The 20,264-nt window shown below is 40.6% G+C and overlaps 1 protein-coding gene across 1 annotated transcript in view; it reads right to left on the bottom strand.

Annotated features, from left to right (window-relative positions):
* Nucleotides 1-20,264, bottom strand: part of LOC117536397 (zinc finger protein 271-like) — a 69,222-nt gene that overhangs the window by 19,611 nt on the left and 29,347 nt on the right. The window contains exon 4 of the mRNA XM_034201243.1: nt 6,082-6,327. Coding sequence (XP_034057134.1) covers nt 6,082-6,327 — 246 coding nt within the window. The remainder of the gene's footprint in view (nt 1-6,081; nt 6,328-20,264) is intronic.

The raw sequence follows: 20,264 nt of genomic DNA, 5'->3' as shown, positions 1-20,264 counted from the left end.
CTTGATACGCCCCCTTGATAAATAAATGTAATTTTAATTAAACCAGCTGCAATGGATCATGGATCCACCAGGGGGAGCCGTGAAAAGCTACCATACTGGAACTCATGTGAAATAAACAGCTGATAGATCTACAGGTATCTGATCGGATATTTGTTAAGATCCATATGTCACGGATAGGATCATATTCTGTGCTAAATAAGAGACATGTAATCATTTACAAAACATCACCATGTTTTTATTTAACAAAATAATGTTGTTTAATTCACGTAGGTGTAAGTACAAAACCATCGCTATGTTTTTTCATCAGGAAATGCAGCCCGGCTCAAACAAACGATTTTCAATCATCATCCTCACGATCATTTAATGTATCATATGTTCGCAAATGGAAATGAATGCACTAATACATGTAGTTTAATCCACGTGAGTTTACAACAACAAAAATAATCGCTTTGTTTTTATATCACATCCGACCGGAGGAAAATGCAGCACGGCTCTCACTACCGATAATCCTAATCCCACGGGCAAACAATAATATGTACAGTGTTAATAGTTTACTGTATTATTAGTGTTTAATATTACTGCTATAACAATCACACATTGAGTTGTTAAAATCAGACCGTTGTTTTTTTTTTAAACAGTCTGAATGAAACGGCAGCTCTCAGGTGATCAGGTGTGTGTTTACCAGTGTTGGGACTAACATGTTACAAACTAACGCATTACTGTAACGCAACTACCTTTTGCGGTAACTAATAGCTTTACTAGTTACCTATTCCCATTCAGTAACGCCGTTATAGTCACTGTGATTTAAATGGGTGCGTTACTGCGTTACATTATGTGATGGAACTGAACCGAATCTCCCTGCGGATGTAGCTTACAGGCGAATACAGCGATGTCCTCTCACAGTACCATGGAAAAGTGAAAGTGAGAGGAGTGATGATTGGTTATCTAAAGCCAGTTGAGTAGCACTTGAAATGTTTTTGCTCTATGAAACCTGATGTACTTATATGATTCTGTTTGCTTCAAGTTTTTATTTTGTTGGTCGAACGCACTTATTGTAAGTCGCTTTGGATAAAAACTAAATGCAATGTAATGTAAAGAACCGTTAAGGTGGAAATAACATTTGTTTGTCATCCAAGATGTAGAGTTTTAAAAAGAAGCCTGTCTGCTCCTCGCAGCAACGAGCAGCAGCGGCGAGCAGCAACGAGCACTAGCAACGAGCAGCAACGAGAAGCAGCAACGAGCAGCAGCAACGAGCAGCGGCGAGCAGCAAAGAGCCCCTCAACGTCGTGACCAATCAGAGCACACTGGGCTCACAGGGAGGGGGGGCAGGAGCTCCAACAAGCCGTTTAGGACAGAGAGTGAATACCTGGTGAATACACATATACAGAGATGCTGTATGAGAAACCAATGAGTTTGGAAAATTGCACAGTATAAATCTATTTTAGTAGACCTCAACAATGGAATTATGATCAGTGTTAACATTGAGGTAAATGTGTTACCAATTTGTGTTATTTGTTGTGCATGACCGGAAGCCAATAGCGTAACAGGTTAAAGGTCATGATGGGTATAAATAAAGCCACGCCTCCAATGGGAGAGTCCGTTGAATGAAATGCCACTGTCTCTGATGTTTCGTTATTCCTCCGCTTATTTGGATGCTAAACAGCAATGCAGTTATGCTTACTCTGCTAACAAGTAGAAATGGCCATGACATGGGACCTTTAATAATCCATGAAACTCTGAGAGTGAGCTGATTTTTAAAGTGTTTCTCCTGGTTGGAAAATGCTGTTTGCTTTGTTTCTGTGTTAGAACTAAACCTCAAGCCTTTAGTTATAACAGGTTAGTATTAAAATAATCTCTGTGTCAAACAGGGCAGGACCTTGGCACAGGCCAGTGGTTCTCAACGTGTCAGACCTCGGGACCCACTTTTTTCCTTTGTCGACAAATCGCGACCCGAAGTTTTGTACCACTCACATCTATTCAACAAAAAGTCGTGCTGTAATATATACACTTTTCAGCATATATTATTAATTAAAGTGAAGTACAGTGCACATGTCCCTCATATCCCATATAGCGTACAGCGCCCATAAACTATGGCAGGGGTCTGCAACCTTTTCGACCAAAAGAGACATTTTGCCCCCTTTTCCACCAATTTTTGTCTGGAGCCGCAAAACATATTTGATAGCTTGATAGCCTCTAACATTGTATATATTGTTATTTGATAGACAAAAACTACAGTTTTTTGCATGTATTATTACATTAAAGAAAACTGGCGCAAAGACGAGAAAAGTGTCAGCAGTGTGTAGCTCGTGTCCATGAATGAATGACAGACTGCACAGTGCTTTACCTGTCCGGTAGAGAGTAGGACATTAACGCTGCCAAGCCAAACAATTTGCGTCACCACGCCAGGCTGCAGCCACCACAAGAGAAGCGGAAATGGGAGGGACCCAGTTTGGCACCTCAGCTTAAATAGCCGGTGTGCACAATTGGTGTGCTCGCACGGTGCCAAGCAGCGGCACAGAGGGAGAAGACCTCCGGTCACATCTGTCCACGCAGAGGGTATTCAAGAATAACTTTTATCCAATTACCTTTTCCCTCTCTGTCTGTGTCTGTGTATTCTCTTGTTCCGATTAACCCTGCCAAATCTTTTTTCATGTTTTGTATCTATATCTACGCCGGGATCCGGAGTCGAGGCTGATCCTCTGTTGCTCTCCCTGAGGTTTCTCCCATTTTTTCCCCTCAAACTGTGGGTTTTCTCTGGAAGTTTTTCCTTGTACGATGTGAGGGTCTAAGGACAGAGGGTCTAAGGACAGAGGGTGTCGTTTTACTCATACTGATATTCTGAACAATCTGTGTTGTTGTAAAGTGTCTCTACTGTAGGCTAATTTTATTATATGCACAGCACTTTGGCTCGACCAAACATCGTTTATAAATGTGCTATATAAATAAAACTTGATTTGATTTGATTTGAGAATCAAACCTTCTGTGTTTCTCCAATACTTTTCTTTTCTTTGATTTATCCAGTTTGCTCATCGAGCCGGGGGTCAGGTTATTCACCTACAAGAATATAAGATAATATTTAAATGTAATTATTAAGTCACATAAAATGCAATTCTTATTCAATAAAACGGTTTTACACTTTTAAAACAACACTATTCTGTCCCCACTCCCGGGCAGACAGACAACAGGAAGAACACTCTGCTTCAGAAGTTCCGTTTTAAAGTTTTACTCAGAAAGCACTGTACAACTGGACACACAAGAAAATGTACATTAATTTCAAGCATAGCAATCATTTAACATATTATTATACATTTCACGTGTGTGTTAACAACCATAGCATAAACGATGCGTTAGCTTCATGCTAACCCCTATGGGAAATTACATTGAAAGGCTAGCGGACGTATTGTGTGAAAATAAATGTAAGATGTTGTTTAATTGCTGATATATTTATGATCCACGTCACGTTTTCAGTTTTGGCGGCAGTTCTCCTGTTTGTCTAGAAGTCTTCTCAGCAGGGCTCTATAAATAGAGAACTACGGCAGATATGTAATATTTAATGCAGCCGAACCGTGTATTACAATGCCGTTATGTGATGACCTCCAAAGAGAAAAGCAAGCACACTCTGAATAAAGTATTATTTTATTTTTAAAAAACGTTTTCAGATTTCACATCACATAAACGCCAAATCCCAGCATGCATTGCGGCAAAACCATCCAATCATCGAGCTGAGGATCTTGTCTACGCCTGTTTCCGGTTTCGTTTATCACCGATGTATTTTGTTATACACACATTCCTTCACATTTACATTTTAATTTACATTAAAGTATTTCGTGAGGCCTTTTAACATGTTTTTAAATATAACTACTGTTGTAGTCGAAGAGTTTGTAAATTAACATGAACCGAACCTGTTGCCTGGCAACGCAATCGCACAACGTCACGTCCGTTAATTCCACATCCACACGCATGGATTAACATCGATTTAATACATTAATGTAGTCTTTGTTTATGCTAAAAGAGGTGTCGACCAGCTGGGGCAACAAGAAAATCTGTGTAATGGAGTGTGACTATTAAAAAATAAATCATTACGTCGGGGTAGCATTTGCTTGGCATTTCCGGTTATTTCTCCACTGGTTAACGTGGGTTAACAATACCGTGTAACTGTCACGTTTGAAGGGACGAAATCGTGACATCTTCACGTCTCCCAGCATGGTAAATCGTCACATGTTCACGTCTTGCCGTGATACCGTGTTGGATGAACCAGGTTAGTAAGCAGTACAGTACATATGGTATGGAAGGAATAACATGTTTCACCGTTCTGCTCGACATCCGACCCTCACTTAGATTTTTCCTCTGCAGTTTCTTCTCTGGTTTGAGGACTCGTCTCAGTGAGGTTTAATTTAAAATAAATCCAGTTATTGCAAACATGTTGCCTGAAGCTGCCGCGTGGATCAGACTGTGACATGAACCTGTTTCAGTTTGTGCAGATTAAAACGAGAGAAAGCCGGGGACACAAACACACAGAGACAATAATGAGCACAATGATCTTTTAATAACAGCTGAAAAACTAACTGGAAATGAAACATGATAACATAGACAAATGTCCCCACCAGGCACGTGCAGCAGCACCTCCCACCTTACTGTCCCTTCAGACAGACAGGTAGCAGCACCTCCCACCTTACTGTCCCTTCAGACAGACAGGTTGCAGCACCTCCCACCTTACTGTCCCTTCAGACAGACAGGTAGCAGCACCTCCCACCTTACTGTCCCTTCACACAGACAGGTAGCAGCACCTCCCACCTTACTGTCCCTTCAGACAGACAGGTAGCAGCACCTCCCACTTTACTGTCCCATGTTATGCCGGCTTTTCTTGGCTTGTTTGAAGTTGAGTGGTGATTAACAAATGACGCAACTTGGAAGAAATAAAGTTGGGTTTTATGCATTCTAATATTGCAATGCAAACCCATGATGTAATGACAGTAATTAAGAATAATTGAGTCATTGAATGCTCATTTCAGTCGATTTAATCAAACAAAACATAAACATATTGGACATGGCCTCTAGACTGTAACCTCTTCACATTCTGTTGAAATAGTCAATTACTAGACTTATCTCACACATTGCTGTTTTGAATTTCTAATATGTGGATGACAGTTGAACTGCATGATGTAACATTTATGCCATCTGCTGGAAAGAAGACGTATTGCTCTGTTGGCGTTGTTTAGACAACAAAAACAGAGTGAAGCTCTCATTTGATCAACAATCTTTGAGTACAGACACCGTCCTGCAGAGAGCACACAGCCCAACTGCACGTTGTTGGTCTAGCATCACTTTACAAAACGTTTGCATTAAGACACTAAGACTAGCTGGTCCATTGTAAAGGTGAGTCCACCTTAAATGAGCAGTGGGTGGTCAGCAGGTGAAAGGCAGGACACGGGAACTTGGTCCTGAGGAGATCTAACGATTATTAAACAAGAAATAGTCGAGTCAAGGGGTAGAAGAAATGAACATTTGTGATTATTAGCGAATCGGTTGTAGGTGGGTGAAAACAGGCTTAGGGAGTAACGTATTACATGTAACGGCATTAGGTCATCAGAATACAAAATAGACAAATGTATTCCCTTACCAACACACTTGGTCTTTATAAACTATTACGCCATTTAAATCTTTTGTCACAAACTTTGCAGATCTATTTTTCCTCTCCTGTGTGGATTCTCATGTGTGACTTTAAACTTCCACTATGTGAAAAAGCTTTCTTACAGACTGAGCAGCTGAATGGTTTCTCTGCTGTGTGGATTCTCATGTGTATCTTTAAACTTCCACTATGTGAAAAAGCTTTCTTACAGACTGTACAGGTGAATGGTTTCTCTCCTGTGTGGATTCTCATGTGTATCTTTAAACTTCCACTATGTGAAAAAGCTTTCTTACAGACTGTACAGGTGAATGGTTTCTCTCCTGTGTGGATTATCATGTGATCCTTTAAACTTCCACTCTGTGAAAAAGCTTTCTTACAGACTGTACAGGTGAATGGTTTCTCTCCTGTGTGGATTCTCATGTGTATCTTTAAATATCCACTCTGTGAAAAACCTTTCTCACAGACTGAGCAGCTGTGTGGTTTCTCTCCTGTGTGGATTCTCATGTGTATCTTTAAACTTCCACTATGTGAAAAACCTTTCTTACAGACAGAGCAGCTGAATGGTTTCTTTTTAGCACTACGTTGTGGACCACTGACAGATTCATGTCTATTTTTCAGTGAGTTTGAGCCTGATGCAGGTTCTCTGGTCTCTTTCCAATCAGCACTGTCTTCAGTGTCAGGTTCAGAAGAGTCTCCAGCGTCAGGTTCAGAAGAGTCTCCATCAGCTTCTGTTTCCATGTGTTCCAGTTGTCTTTGATGAGGCTGAGAGGACTGAGGTTTTCTCTTCATCATCTTCACTCTTCACAGGGTCAGGAGTGAAAGTGGACTTGGTGATATCAACCCTCCCTCCAGCTCCTGAAGCTGCTCTCCCCTCCTGTTCCTGCTTAATGTGTGAGGGGGGCTCTGGGTCCTCCTGGTCCAGACTGGTGCTCCACTCCTGCTGGTCAGGGAGAAGCTCTTCTTTAACCACCACCAGCTGCTGGACGTCTGCAGGAAACAGGAAACACAGTCAGAACAAACTGTTAAGTGTTAGCATTTAAAAACCTCATCACCATTACAATGGGAGACATTTTGCAGCCCTAATGAATGCCTTTGTTTTTATATTTTCACATTATCTTTCTTAGTCCCACCTATTGTGTATTTATGTTGGCTCAAGTCACCTCATGTAGCCCAGCCCCTTTCCACTTCCAGTTCAAAATGTAAAAGGGTTTTTTCTTCTGGCGTAGCACTAGCCGCAATGTGAACAATGAATTGTATTTGGGATCGTTCACAGATACACTACGCCTACAGTATAGAATGAAAATACTCTGTTACAAATTAAAATCCTGCATTCATACCTTATTTAAGTAAAAGTATGCAAGTATTAACAGAACATTTGACGGCACCTTCTTATGTGACAGTAATGATGGTGCAGTAAAATGTTCCCTGTCAGTGTTTAATTTATGTTGTTTCTTGATTATTTTGTATGTTGCATTTACTGCTGGACATGTTCAAAGTTGCGCTTGTATAAATTATTATAGATGAGGGAACCTGCTAAATGTTCAAATATGTGTGTTTTTTTTATATACAGTACCACTGTAAAACAGTTTTTTAGTGTATTTCATAATTACAGGAAATCATAATCAATTTACAAGAATAAACGGTTTATTGAAATGTCTCATGTATTTTAACAAAAAAAAACTGTAAAAATGGAATACATTATTTATCTGTTTTTTTTAGCAGTTTTTAAATGCGAATTTAACAAAACTAACCGTAAAAATAAATGATTTTCTGTTGGCAAAATTAGCTGCATTTTCTGTAATTTTACTAAAAAATACTTTTGTTATGCCAATATATCACTGTCAAATACATAATACTGTTAATACTCGTTTAAAAAATGGATAATTGCAAGACAATATATGAGTAAAGAAAGAAATATTTTGTAATTTTGCTTAATTTAACCACTACCTTACATTGATAAACTGAAAAACACAGGTATTGACTATCCTATTAGAGTAAAATAACTACATTTTAACAAATTTTGACTTTCACTTTATTGCTACATTTGTATTAATTTGAAGATGTAATAGTTAAATATGTGAATTTCATGTTATAAAAACTGTGTAAAACCATAGAGTTAAAACAAAACTTGACTGTTATTAACATGTTGGGTGCAAATTCCTACAAGAGCACAATTCAGATATAAAACGATGCTATAACCCACCAGTAACAGCCATAGACTGTGGGTTATAGGAGACATTTGTCTATGCCATGATACATCTATAAACTAGCTCAGAGCTGTCAGCATTCACTGCAGGCAAACCTAATGTGACCATTCACTTATGATTTCTAAGTAGAAGAAGATATAATGTATTCATCCCTCAGAGGGAAATGTCTTCCCCCACTCTGTTGTGTTTAAACACATTACACACACAGGGAGGATATACTGTACATGCACAAACTATGGGCATAAATATGTCTCATAATTATTTGTGTGAACATACAAATAATTGGTGTGTAAATATGTGATTTGTAAATGTAAAACACCACAAATGCATTTCACCTCTTAAACCCGGCCCCCCGATACCGGGCGGAAAAACACGTCACTGCAGGAGACAGCGTCTGGGGGCTTCTTAATATTTAAAAACCTATGAATGTCTTATACTCAAATAACGGGGAAAAAAACTCAGCTACCTGAAGATATGAGCCATTTTTACCGAAACAAAACACAAGTCTCACAAGAAGCGTTATCATTAGCCCTTAGTGAAAACAGGCTGATGCTACTTCCGGTGCTAACTAGCAAAACGATCTTTAAAACTTAATATGTTCTGCACTAACTACATATCAGCTGAAAGCTGATACTCCACAGATTATTTTTATATAAGTATCATCACTGTAGGACACAAACTCACTGAGATATAAGCCAAAACAGAGCAAGAAACAACAACAGTGTTCTAAAGCATAACAAGCACAGCACAGCAGCAACGAACAACCAGCACAGCACAGCAGCAACGAACACAGCGAAGCGACAACACAGCGAACAGAGACAACAGCAGGCAACCCTGATTAGGAACTTCAGGAAAGGTATGTACTCTCTCTGTTTGTATCTATTAGTTGTGTATTTGGTGTAATCTATAGTTATTCCACACTCGCAAAATACAAAATGGACGCTGCTTTGTTGTTGTAGCGTTATCGCGTGAGAAACTAAAACAATGGCAACATCATGTTAATTGTATTTCGTGACTATAACACGGCAGTATATAAATAAAGCTGTATTGTATATCAACCCAGTATATATATATACTGTTATTCCACACACGCCAAATGGATGCTGTTTTGTAGTTCTACAGACATTGACTATTAGCAGATTATAAATAAAGCTGTATTGTATATCAGTCTATATATATATATATATCTATATATATATACTATAGCGTGTGTGAAATAACAGTATACATATATATGTGTGTGTGTATACTGTTATTTCATATATATATATATACTATAGCGTGTGTGAAATAACAGTATACATATATAAATATATATATATACTGTTATTTCACACACGCTATAGTATATATATATATGAAATAACAGTATACACACACACACATATATATATATATATGTATACTGTTATTTCACACACGCTAAATGGAGGAATTATTTCTGATTTGAGTTACATTTTTGAAAGAATAATCCAGTGAAGTAATCAAAGTAATTGTTTTTTCCACATTTGTTTTCACAGTGATGAAGACAAGTATTAAATGGCTTCTGGATCACAGCCATCAACATCTGCCTCATCCGAGCTACGACGTGCATCAGATCAGCATACAGTTGCCCCAGAGCCATCAACATCCAAGCTACGCCGCCGGACGTCTGCACCAGTACTAACTCAGCCTCCCTCTGCATCTTCTGATTCAGTGGACAGACTGTCAGGAGGAAAGTGAAACGGGCTGGTGTGTGGCAGACTAAGGTTGTTACCATTCCTGACGCTGTGGTGGACTACAACAGAAGCATGGGCTGCGTGGATGTGTCCGATGCTTTGATTGGGTACTACAGTGTTCACCACAAAACCATGAATTGGTACAAGACCTTTTTTTTTTACCATTTTCTGGACATTGCAGTGGTGAACAGCTTCCTTCTCCACAAGGAGCTGCACAAGATGAGGGGTGACCCCGGCAGGACGAAGCCACACACCCAGAAGTCCTTCAGGGAGCAGCTCGTATGCATTCCCAAGTATTATGGGGAAGATGCCACCGCGCTCAGGAGGTGCTCTGATGCTGGCAACACAACGGTGAAGACCTATCTACTGCACTAAGTGCCTGGTGCCTCAATTCAAAAACACTAAACACATTCAGGTTTGTGTACATTTTTTCTTTTTGCCAGTATTTACAAAAAAATGCTTGTGGTGTTATTTCGGTTTTAGTGTCGTTTTTTTAGTGTTATTTTTGAAATAAATCTGCTCAAGACAAGAGACAAGTGTATCCTATGTTTCCTAATTGTTATTGTGTAAGTAAACCTTCCTAGAAGTGTTAGTCGGGTGATAAACATGTAAGGGCTGTGGCAAAGTCCACACACAGACACACACCATTTACATACAAAAAAAATGTAATTTAAAAATATATTTTTTTAAAAAACACTTGTATTTGGATGGAATGATTACCTGTAGTGATAATACAATTATTTTTACAGTATGGTACCTGAAAAAGGTCAAATGGCACTGATGGTATCCAAATGTGCCAAAATGTGCCCAAAGGTCAGTCCGCCTGGACTACTTTTAGCTAAACCTCTCTAAAAGGTCAAATTTAACTTGTTTTGCCTCAATCTTGATAGAGGGTACTTATTATATGTTATACTTTGGATTCCTAAAGCTCTTAGTCTACTATCCCATCATTCAAGGGTAGTTTTCACTATAAGTAATTTTTTTTTTTTTAGGCGGGGTAAGAATTTACCTTTTTTTACTATGTTCCATCTGAATTTACTCTGACTGAGAATTATCTATATTGATTCTGACACTTCTACATCCAACTCACAGATGTAACCTTGCTTTGATAAAATAAATTATTCATATAACCCTTTTAGAAGTTAAGTTATAGTCATTTGTTTTTGGCATAGCATTTTCGAGCCTGAAACCTTAAAAACAGGCTCATGGCTTAAGAGGTTAAAAGATTTGCAAACTCACAAATAAATGTGCAAGTGTAAAATGGATCTTCAAATACGCTAAATATTTTCACAAATAAAAAAATATCTGTGAATATCTCTTTAACATTTACAACTTTCGATCAGGCATTTGTGAATCCATTTTGTATTTGTCGAACAATAATGCGCTTGCGGATCTCAAATCTCTGCTCGTGGATCTCACATTTCTGCTCGTGGATCGTCTTTTTACACACACGGAATTTTGAGACATATTTTCCGCCGGTCTCGGCTAAAATCTACTCGTGTCACTCGGTTATTTTCGGAAACCACGTGATGGCCTGCTGATGACGACATTTCCGCATGATTTGAAAGTAAGAGCATGATGGATTGTTTAATGCTCTGTTTTTGATTATAATGAACAGCGGAACGTTAGATGCATTCTTTATCACCACCATCATCATCATCATCATCATCATGTTATAGTGATAGTTAGTTTGTGTTAGTTTATTGGTTCAATACTGCATTTATTGAGCACTTTCGTTGATGTTGAAGTACAGGCTATACGCCACTTTCGGATCCTGGGGGAGCAGCTGGCAGCGAAGCAGATAAAACTCTTTCTTCATTGTTTGTTGTGTATTCAGTCAACAGTTTAAAAGGGGAGTGATTAGTAAAATATGAATAAATAAAAGGAAATAATGCTAACTAGGTAACACAAGATAAGAATAAACAAGTTTAAATGATTTATTATTGGTTGTGATTATATTCTAAAGATGTTTGGATTCTTGAAAAGTATACAGCTCCCTTTCATCTGAGTGTTGAGAGCTGTATCCATAAATTCATGTTGTGCTCAAAGTGCACCAGATTGATGCATTTCACTTCAACATTTAAAAAAAAATCTTGTCGGGGGTGCATGCATCCAGAGGAGGTGAGGACCCCCCCTAGAGGAGGTGAGGTCCCCCCTGGAGGATGTGAGGACCACCCTAGAGGAGGTGAGGTCCACCCCTAGAGGAGGTGAGGTCCCCCCTGGAGGATGTGAGGACCCCCCTAGAGGAGGTGAGGTCCCCCCTGGAGGATGTGAGGACCCCCCCTAGAGGAGGTGAGGTCCACCCCCAAATAAAGCAGGTTAAAATAATTAAATTGCATACATGTTCTTTTAGTAAACACTGAAAACGGGTCCCACAGAGCCAAACAGCACACAAAGGTTAAAGGTCAGCATATAATAATGTTAAAATGTGCTAAATATATACACTGCAAAAAAAAAAAGAGGAGTAAACGTAGCCCCCGATTTGTTTTATTTTTTGAAAGTAGCCCTCACCCTAAAAAAGGTTGGTGAACCCTGGGTTAAGACAACCCAGCGCATGTTCTGTCCTATAGTGACTCAGCAGCTGGGTTATTTTTTAACCCAGCAGTTTTAAGAGTGTAATTACATTTCCTTTTTTGTTTTGTGTATTTTATACATTTTGGATTTTCTTGGCGAGCTATTTTTAGAACGTGCCCGGCGGGCGCCTCACGTTGCACCTGCGGGCGACCCCCTTTCACACCATGGCTGGAGCCTGAAAAGCGCCGGTTTTTCCTGTTTACACCGCAGCGGCGCCGGCTCTTAGCTCCGGAATCCGGTTCACTTCCAGCTCCAAAAAATTGTCGGTCTAGAGGCAAGAGCTTCGGAGCTAAGAGGTGGCGTCGCTTACGTCTCTCTTACGTCGAGGCGTGCAGGAAAACTAAACCCACCTCCCCTGAACATGGGTCGACTGTCATGCCTGCCTACAAGCAGTAGTGCTTATAAACATACTTTATAAAGTCAGGCAACACTAACCAGGCTTCGTGTGATTCTGTTTATTTGTACCTTACTTTGACCATCCGTTCACTGTTATTGATCATTGTGGAGAGAGGCAGACGTTTTGTTTTGTATTATAGCAGCTATCGGATGGAATCAATACATGGGCTGCACAGGTTGTCGTGTCCGACTATCACAAGTAGAATCATAATAAAAATACGCCGGTAAAATGTGCCTGTAGAAAACGGTTTATGCCACAATAGGATAGCAATAGCAAGTAGTCAGTTTAGCTTTGGTTGCTATGCTAACATCACCCATTTTATACCAGAGAAACTTTCATAACAGCGTTGTGATGCCAAACGGCGTCAATTCAGACTGACACACATTCACTTAGGCTAAGGGGAACTGGGGATACGTATCAGCTGCTTGTGTGAGTCGGACAGTGAATACTTTAGAGCGGCCGCTGCAGTGTGAGCTAACCGGGAGCTAACGGAGGAGAATAAACTCCCGTGGAAGAGCAGCCAACAGCGGTCGGTAAATGCCGCAGAAACACATTAATAAACAATGAACCACGGCACTCTGGAGAAAAGTATAAGGTTGGAGAAGTCGTTATTTAATTTAATCTGGCTTCATGTGATTAAAAGCAACACGATCATCGACCCGACGCAGTTCCCCGTTGTTGTTGTTGTGAGCGCCGTAACGCCGTTGGGGAGCAAATCAGCGATATAAACGGTGACGTCATGACGCAGCAGCGGCAGCACCAGTCGGGCTCTGGGCGGTGTGAACAGAGCGGGAGCAGAAAAGGGAAACCGGAGTTGAACCAGAAAAGCTCTAAATCGGAGCTAGAAAGGGAAAAGCGCTGTTGTGAAAGCCGCATAGTGCCCGCGGCCACCGTGTTGGCTACCCCTGTTTTACGGCATGCGAGGGACTACTTTACTTCAGAGTAAGCCCGCGAGTTGTGTGGTTGCTGCCTACTGTAACGGCCAGAAAATCACATTGTCTGATTCTTAAAGAATTTATTTGCAAATGATGGTGGAAAATAAGTATTTGGTCAATAACAAAAGTTGATCAATACTTTGTTATATACCCTTTGTTGGCAATGACAGAGGTCAAACGTTTTCTGTAAGTCTTCACAAGGTTTTCACACACTGTTGCTGTTATTTTGGCCCATTCCTCCATGCAGATCTCCTCTAGAGCAGTGATGTTTTGGGGCTGTCGCTGGGCAACACGGACTTTCAACTCCCTCCAAAGATTTTCTATGGGGTTGAGATCTGGAGACTGGCTAGGCCACTCCAGGACCTTGAAATGCTTCTTACGAAGCCACTCCTTTGTTGCCCGGGCAGTGTGTTTGGGATCATTGTCATGCTGAAAGACCCAGCCACGTTTCATCTTCAATGCCCTTGCTGATGGAAGGAGGTTGTCACTCAAAATCTCACGATACATGGCCCCATTCATTCTTTCCTTTACACAGATCAGTCGTCCTGGTCCCTTTGCAGAAAAACAGCCCCAAAGCATGATGTTTCCACCCCCATGTTTCACAGTAGGTGTTCTTTGGATGCAACTCAGCATTCTTTCTCCTCCAAACACGTCTAGTTGAGTTTTTACCAAAAAGCTCTATTTTGGTTTCATCTGACCATATGACATTCTCCCAATCCTCTTCTGGATCATCTAAATGCTCTCTAGCAAACTTCAGACGGGCCTGGACATGTACTGGCTTAAGCAGGGGGACACGTCTGGCACTGCAGGATTTGAGTCCCTGGCGGCGTAGTGTGTTACTGATGGTAGCCTTTGTTACTTTGGTCCCAGCTCTCTGCAGGTCATTGACTCGGTCCCCCCGTGTGGTTCTGGGATTTTTGCTCACCGTTCTTGTGATAATTTTGACCCCACGGGGTGAGATCTTGCGTGGAGCCCCAGATCGAGGGAGATTATCAGTGGTCTTGTATGTCTTCCATTTTCTAATAATTGCTCCCAGAGTTGATTTCTTCACACCAAGCTGCTTACCTATTGCAGATTCAGTCTTCCCAGCCTGGTGCAGGTCTACAATTTTGTTTCTGGTGTCCTTTGACAGCTCTTTGGTCTTGGCCATAGTGGAGTTTGGAGTGTGACTGTTTGAGGTTGTGGACAGGTGTCTTTTATACTGATAACGAGTTCAAACAGGTGCCATTAATACAGTTAACAAGTGGAGGACAGAGGAGGCTCTTAAAGAAGAAGTTACAGGTCTGTGAGAGCCAGAAATCTTGTTTGTTTGTAGGTGACCAAATACTTATTTTACCGAGGAATTTACCAATTAATTCATTAAAAATCCTACAATATGATTTCCTGGATTCTTTCCCCCCATTCTGTCTCATAGTTGAAGTGTACCTAGGATGAAAATTACAGGCATCTCATATTTTTAAGTGGGAGAACTGACACAATTGGTGGCTGACTAAATACTTTTTTGCCCCACTGTATATATAAACTCCCCAAACAGGCAAAAACATACCAGTTTCACCCACTGTCTCTGCCACCTCCCTCCATGCCTGGTTCTTCCGGTTTGTATCCCGGTCGGTGAAGAGGGTCTGGTCATACAAAACCGGGTGATTTGCTATGGCGATAATTAGTTTCTCCATCTTTTTTTAAAATATAGAAATGAACGGCGGGATATCTCTCCCAGCTTAGACGCGGTTTGATTGGCTAGGGAAACGGGATTTGATTGGCTGGCGCTGGCTACACCGGCGTCAGAAGTTGAACATTGTTCAACTTCTGACGCCGGAGACGGACCGCTATGCTACCCACAATTCAGTTCGGCGAAAAGCGAGGTAACATGACGTCACCCCATTCAAAGTGAATGGGCAGACGCGTTGGAAACCGTTTTTGAAGCTGTCGAAGCTGTAGTGTGGACGGGCCGTAATGTCTTTACTTACTGTACAATAAACCTGAGCCGTGAAAGATACTCGACCCTTGATCATTCTACATTATTCTCCCGCAATTTGAATTAATCCAAAGTATTAGTTTTTTTTTGCTTTTACACATTTAAAAAGAAAAGGTGAATAAAGAAGCACATTAAAACTAAAGTATCAATGTATGTCACATTTAACCAACTAGTGCCCACATGCATGGGTCATATTTAAATCAGTACATTACATGGCATATTATTCAATGTATGTATTTTTATAAATATATTTATTTTGGTAGGTTTGCTCTTCCGTAATACATTTTAATTATTATAATAAAGTGCATGTGTCTAATAATACTTACATACTTTTACTTATGATATGAATGCAGTACTTTAACTGGTAATGGAGTATTTTCACAGTGTGGTGTTTGTACTTTTACTTCAGGATCTGCTACCTGCAGCAAGTGCTGATAAAGGGTCTAAAGTGTTATTAATGTGATAATAAAGTGCTACTGAAGAGTGTAAAGTGTTAATGAAGGGTAAAGGGAACAGACCTGCTCTGTGTATCCGAAGCTGAGGCTGTAAAACAGCGTCCAGTAGTTTCTGGAGTCTCTTGTTCTCCTCTTTGGAAAGAAACAGCTCCTCCTCGAGCTCTGCTATTGTTTGTTCAAACAGAGCAAATATCTCTTCATCAGCAGCAGTGAGTCGCTGCTTCTTCAACGACAGCAGCATTTGGACTTTACTCATGTTTCCTAGATCACCTTTTCCTGCAGACTCCGTTAAACACACCGTTTCTCTCTGCATCAAACTCTCAATCTGACTAGTGTTGCTAACGTGTTTCCAGCTAGCATGCTAAGCTAGCTCCTATAGTCCGAGGTAAACGCTACAGAAAAAAGAGCACACAGTCCATTCGGAGGTTTATCCAGACACACAGATGATGGATCAGTAGAGCTGGAGCTCACACACACTTTCTCAGGAACACAGAGAAAGAACCGAAGCGACGAGACGCCACGTGGATCCAGGTTCTTATTTTTCTTCTTCTCTCGGTTTTTGGCGGATTGCAAACAGCTTTAAGGTGAATACCGCCACCTACTGTACAAGAAAGTGTATCACCATATTATCCTATCACCACTAGTGGAATTATACCATTGTGTTGTTTTAAATTCTTCCAATCAATCCTGTTCCATAGTGATGGCAGTTTGACACTGAAGCTTCGAACGGAGCTTCAACCCTGGACTTCCTATTCCATAGAAGCAGTGCTTCGAAGCTTGCTTCAAATCACGTGACATATGACGTCCGAAGCAGCAACTGCTTCATTTCCTGAATGAATCACTTGACTGGTTCACGGTCCATTCACGCGAATCAATGCACTGCCTCGTCTCGATTCTGACAGGTGACAGGTTGAAACAGTTTCAAACTTGAGTGCTTCAACACTTTATGACCCTCTAAACAATGCACAATGTGTGGGTTGTTGTCGTAGTTTGCGTTGTTGCTGTTGAGTTGTTGTTGGTATTGCATTTGATATCATTATAGAGCAAGCCAGGAAGTAAGATAGGTCGTTCTGGCTCGGGAAACACTTCGAAATGTGGAGAAGTTGTGAACAAAAAGACAATTATGAGTAATATCAAAACAGTTAAGTATTTTAAGCAATACAATTTAAGCCCAGTGGGTAGAGCCGGCGGCCCGAATGCGGCGATGTCCTCCGCGCAGCTGGTTCAAAGCCCGGAATGGATGTATTTTAATCATTGCTTTTCTACTTTAATAACTGATAAAAGGCCCTATCCTCCCAAAACAATGTCCAGCACTCTCTAGTCTCTTCTCAATAACCCAATACACACATTTATCAATCTTTAATTGCAAATAGAACATGATATTCAGTCTTAGTGTGTGTGTGCATCGAATATTTTTCAAGGCAAAGATACGTTAAACCCACTGCAGCCTTGCACTTCGCCAGGAGAGGTCGCTGTAACTGAAGCTTCGAGAAATGAACCTATTTCCGACTCAATTGTCCAAGTGGTTCGAAGCTTCATTCAAAGCTTCATTTTGCCATCACTACTGTTCCACTCAAATACTTAAGAATGGCCTTCCTGCCTCTCTTACCCCCTCACCTTCTGTTCCCAGTGTCTCCATCAGGCTCCACTCCCTTCCTGCCTCTCTTACCCCCTCACCTTCTGTTCCCAGTGTCCCCATCAGGCTCCACTCCCTTCCTGCCTCTCTTACCCCCTCACCTTCTGTTCCCAGTGTCTCCATCAGGCTCCACTCCCTTCCTGCCTCTCTTACCCCCTCACCTTCTGTTCCCAGTGTCCCCATCAGGCTCCACCCCCTTCCTGCCTCTCTTACCCCCTCACCTTCTGTTTCCAGTGTCCATCAGACATCAGACACTAATCAGGTTGGAAGTATTATAGCTCGTTGCCTTTTTCCCTCCTCGTGGAACTTCTGCATTTGTTAATACAAATAGCAAGCGAACTATCTAACTCTGAAACTTTGAAATAGTCCCATACTACCGGCGACATGTTTGTTTACTGTCCTGGCTTCACGGCCGCACACCATTTACGTCACAGCCAGGCATGAGTTAGGGAGCGCTGGATTTGTGAAAAACTCCCCTCTTCCTAAACCACTAATACCACAGTACTGGCAAAACCGGAGGAGCAGAGTGAAAAACAAGCGCCCCTCATCCCAATCCACCCACACTGCAGTACTTTTTTCTTTTTTTTTACCCAAAAAATTAATTGTATATTATCGGGGCTATTAATACTTTTATCGGGTTTATCGGGATGACGTCATAATTCCTAATATCGGACCGATAATTATCGTGCACCACTAATACCTACATTATTAGCACGATGAAAGGCTTTAGAAGCATCAATGAAACACATAAGAACTGAGGAGTTATTATCTCTATATTTGTTGACAAGTTCCTTTAAGGCGTATATACACAAGTCAGTGCCATGTTTAGCCTTAAAGCCAAGCTGGTTATCTGTTGAGTTAATAAAGTCATCTAATCTGTCCAGCAGAATTATTTCTAGGACTCTTGACAGTGTGCTGGCTAGTGCTATGGGCCTATAGTTATCTAGGCATCCCACTTTACCGGCTTTGTAATTAATAACTGGCTCCAACAGAACAGACAACATTGAGTCTGGTAACAAGCCATGACTCATAAAGGCAGTAAAGCAGATAGAAAGAAGAGGAGCTATCTTCACACTGGCATATTTAAGATGTTCAGCAGAAATATGATCTACACCACTTGCTTTGTTGTCAGACAGCTTGTTTATAGCTTGGCACACCTCATGTGGCATTATCACCATTGACTCATTGCTATCATCTACCCTATACAGTTCACTTTGGACACAGTTGAATAAGGTACTATAATGCTGTCGCCATAACTCCACAATGTTGTCTGTTCCGGATGTTCCGTCAACAGTGCATGGTAGAGATATTTTGCATTTATTAATAGCCCTCACTTATTTCCAAAAATCCATAACATTGTTACTTAGCAGCTTCTTAGCCATGGAATCGGCCCTCGTGGCTTGCTCATCTTTACAGATGAAGTGAATAGCATACTTGTATCTTGCATTAGTATGCTTCTTGTACTCAAATACAGACCCTTGTCTGGGTCTGCCTGCCATAGCCCGTGATTTGGTGGCTTCACAGGCTTCAGCATGATACTCAGCTACAAACCTATTCCAGCCAGGCCTGATGTTATGTGTCTTATTGTTACTTTTGTAGTAAGGCTTCATACAGAGCACTTACTATATCATTGTACATGGAGCAGATATCACTCCTATGCTTTGCATCCTTACAATTAACATCACTACACATAATTGCATCTCTAGGTAGATGAATATTAGTTAAGGATGTATCCGTCTGAGCATAATAGGATGTAATGTCTTCCTTTGTGAGGGTTGACCAGTCTAGTTTTTCTGTTTGAGCACTATTTACACTTCTGGTTAGCCCAGGTAGATGTTCGACATTTATTGACATAGCAACAGGTATATATATATATATATATATATATATATATATATATATGATCAGTCGTTGCTGTCGCATACATAATGCTCATACACTATAGTACTGCATTAATATCTTATTTAAGTAAAAGTCTGTAAGTATTATTAGACACATGTACTTTATTATAATAATTAAAATGTATTACGGAAGAGCAAACCTACCAAAATAAATATTTATAAAAATACATACATTGAATAATATGCCATTTAATGTACTGATTTAAATATGACCCATGCATGTGGGCACTAGTTGGTTACATGTGACATACATTGATACTTTAGTTTTTAATGTGCTTCTTTATTCAACTTTTCTTTTTAAATGTGTAAAAGCAAATAAAAACAAATACTTTGGATTAATTCAAATTTGCGGGAGAATAATTCATAAAGAAATTAATGAATAAATATTAGGGACGCTCCGATCGATCGGCCACCGATCGATATTGGCCGATACTCTCTCTCTACCGATCGATCAGGCTCTCTAAAAATGCAGATCGTGAGAGCCGATCGCATGACGTAAATTGATGACGTAAAATACATGACACTTTTCTCTGTGCGCGGCAAAACAAGCTCGCCAAAATGGCTTCACCAGTCCGGCAGTATTTTAGGCCCTGACACACCAGGCCGAAATTGGCCGTTTTCGTTAGTCGGACAACGAAGCGTGCCCTGTCGCCCAAACTCAATTTGGTGTGTCCCGCGGTTACTTGAGAATGTCTTCCACAAGCAACACTCCAATGGCTGATAGCTCCAGTTCCGCACGAAACATGTTTTCGATTGGACGAGAGTGAAAATGGAACGCACATGCTATTTGTTGTTTGTTTATATCACGTAGTCTGTTCTTCTTCTCTGTCTTCCGGT

The sequence above is a fragment of the Gymnodraco acuticeps genome, unplaced genomic scaffold (genome assembly GCF_902827175.1).
Source record: "Gymnodraco acuticeps unplaced genomic scaffold, fGymAcu1.1, whole genome shotgun sequence".
In the NCBI taxonomy this organism is placed as follows: Eukaryota; Metazoa; Chordata; class Actinopteri; order Perciformes; family Bathydraconidae; genus Gymnodraco; species Gymnodraco acuticeps.
This window is presented reverse-complemented; position numbering and strand designations above follow the sequence as displayed.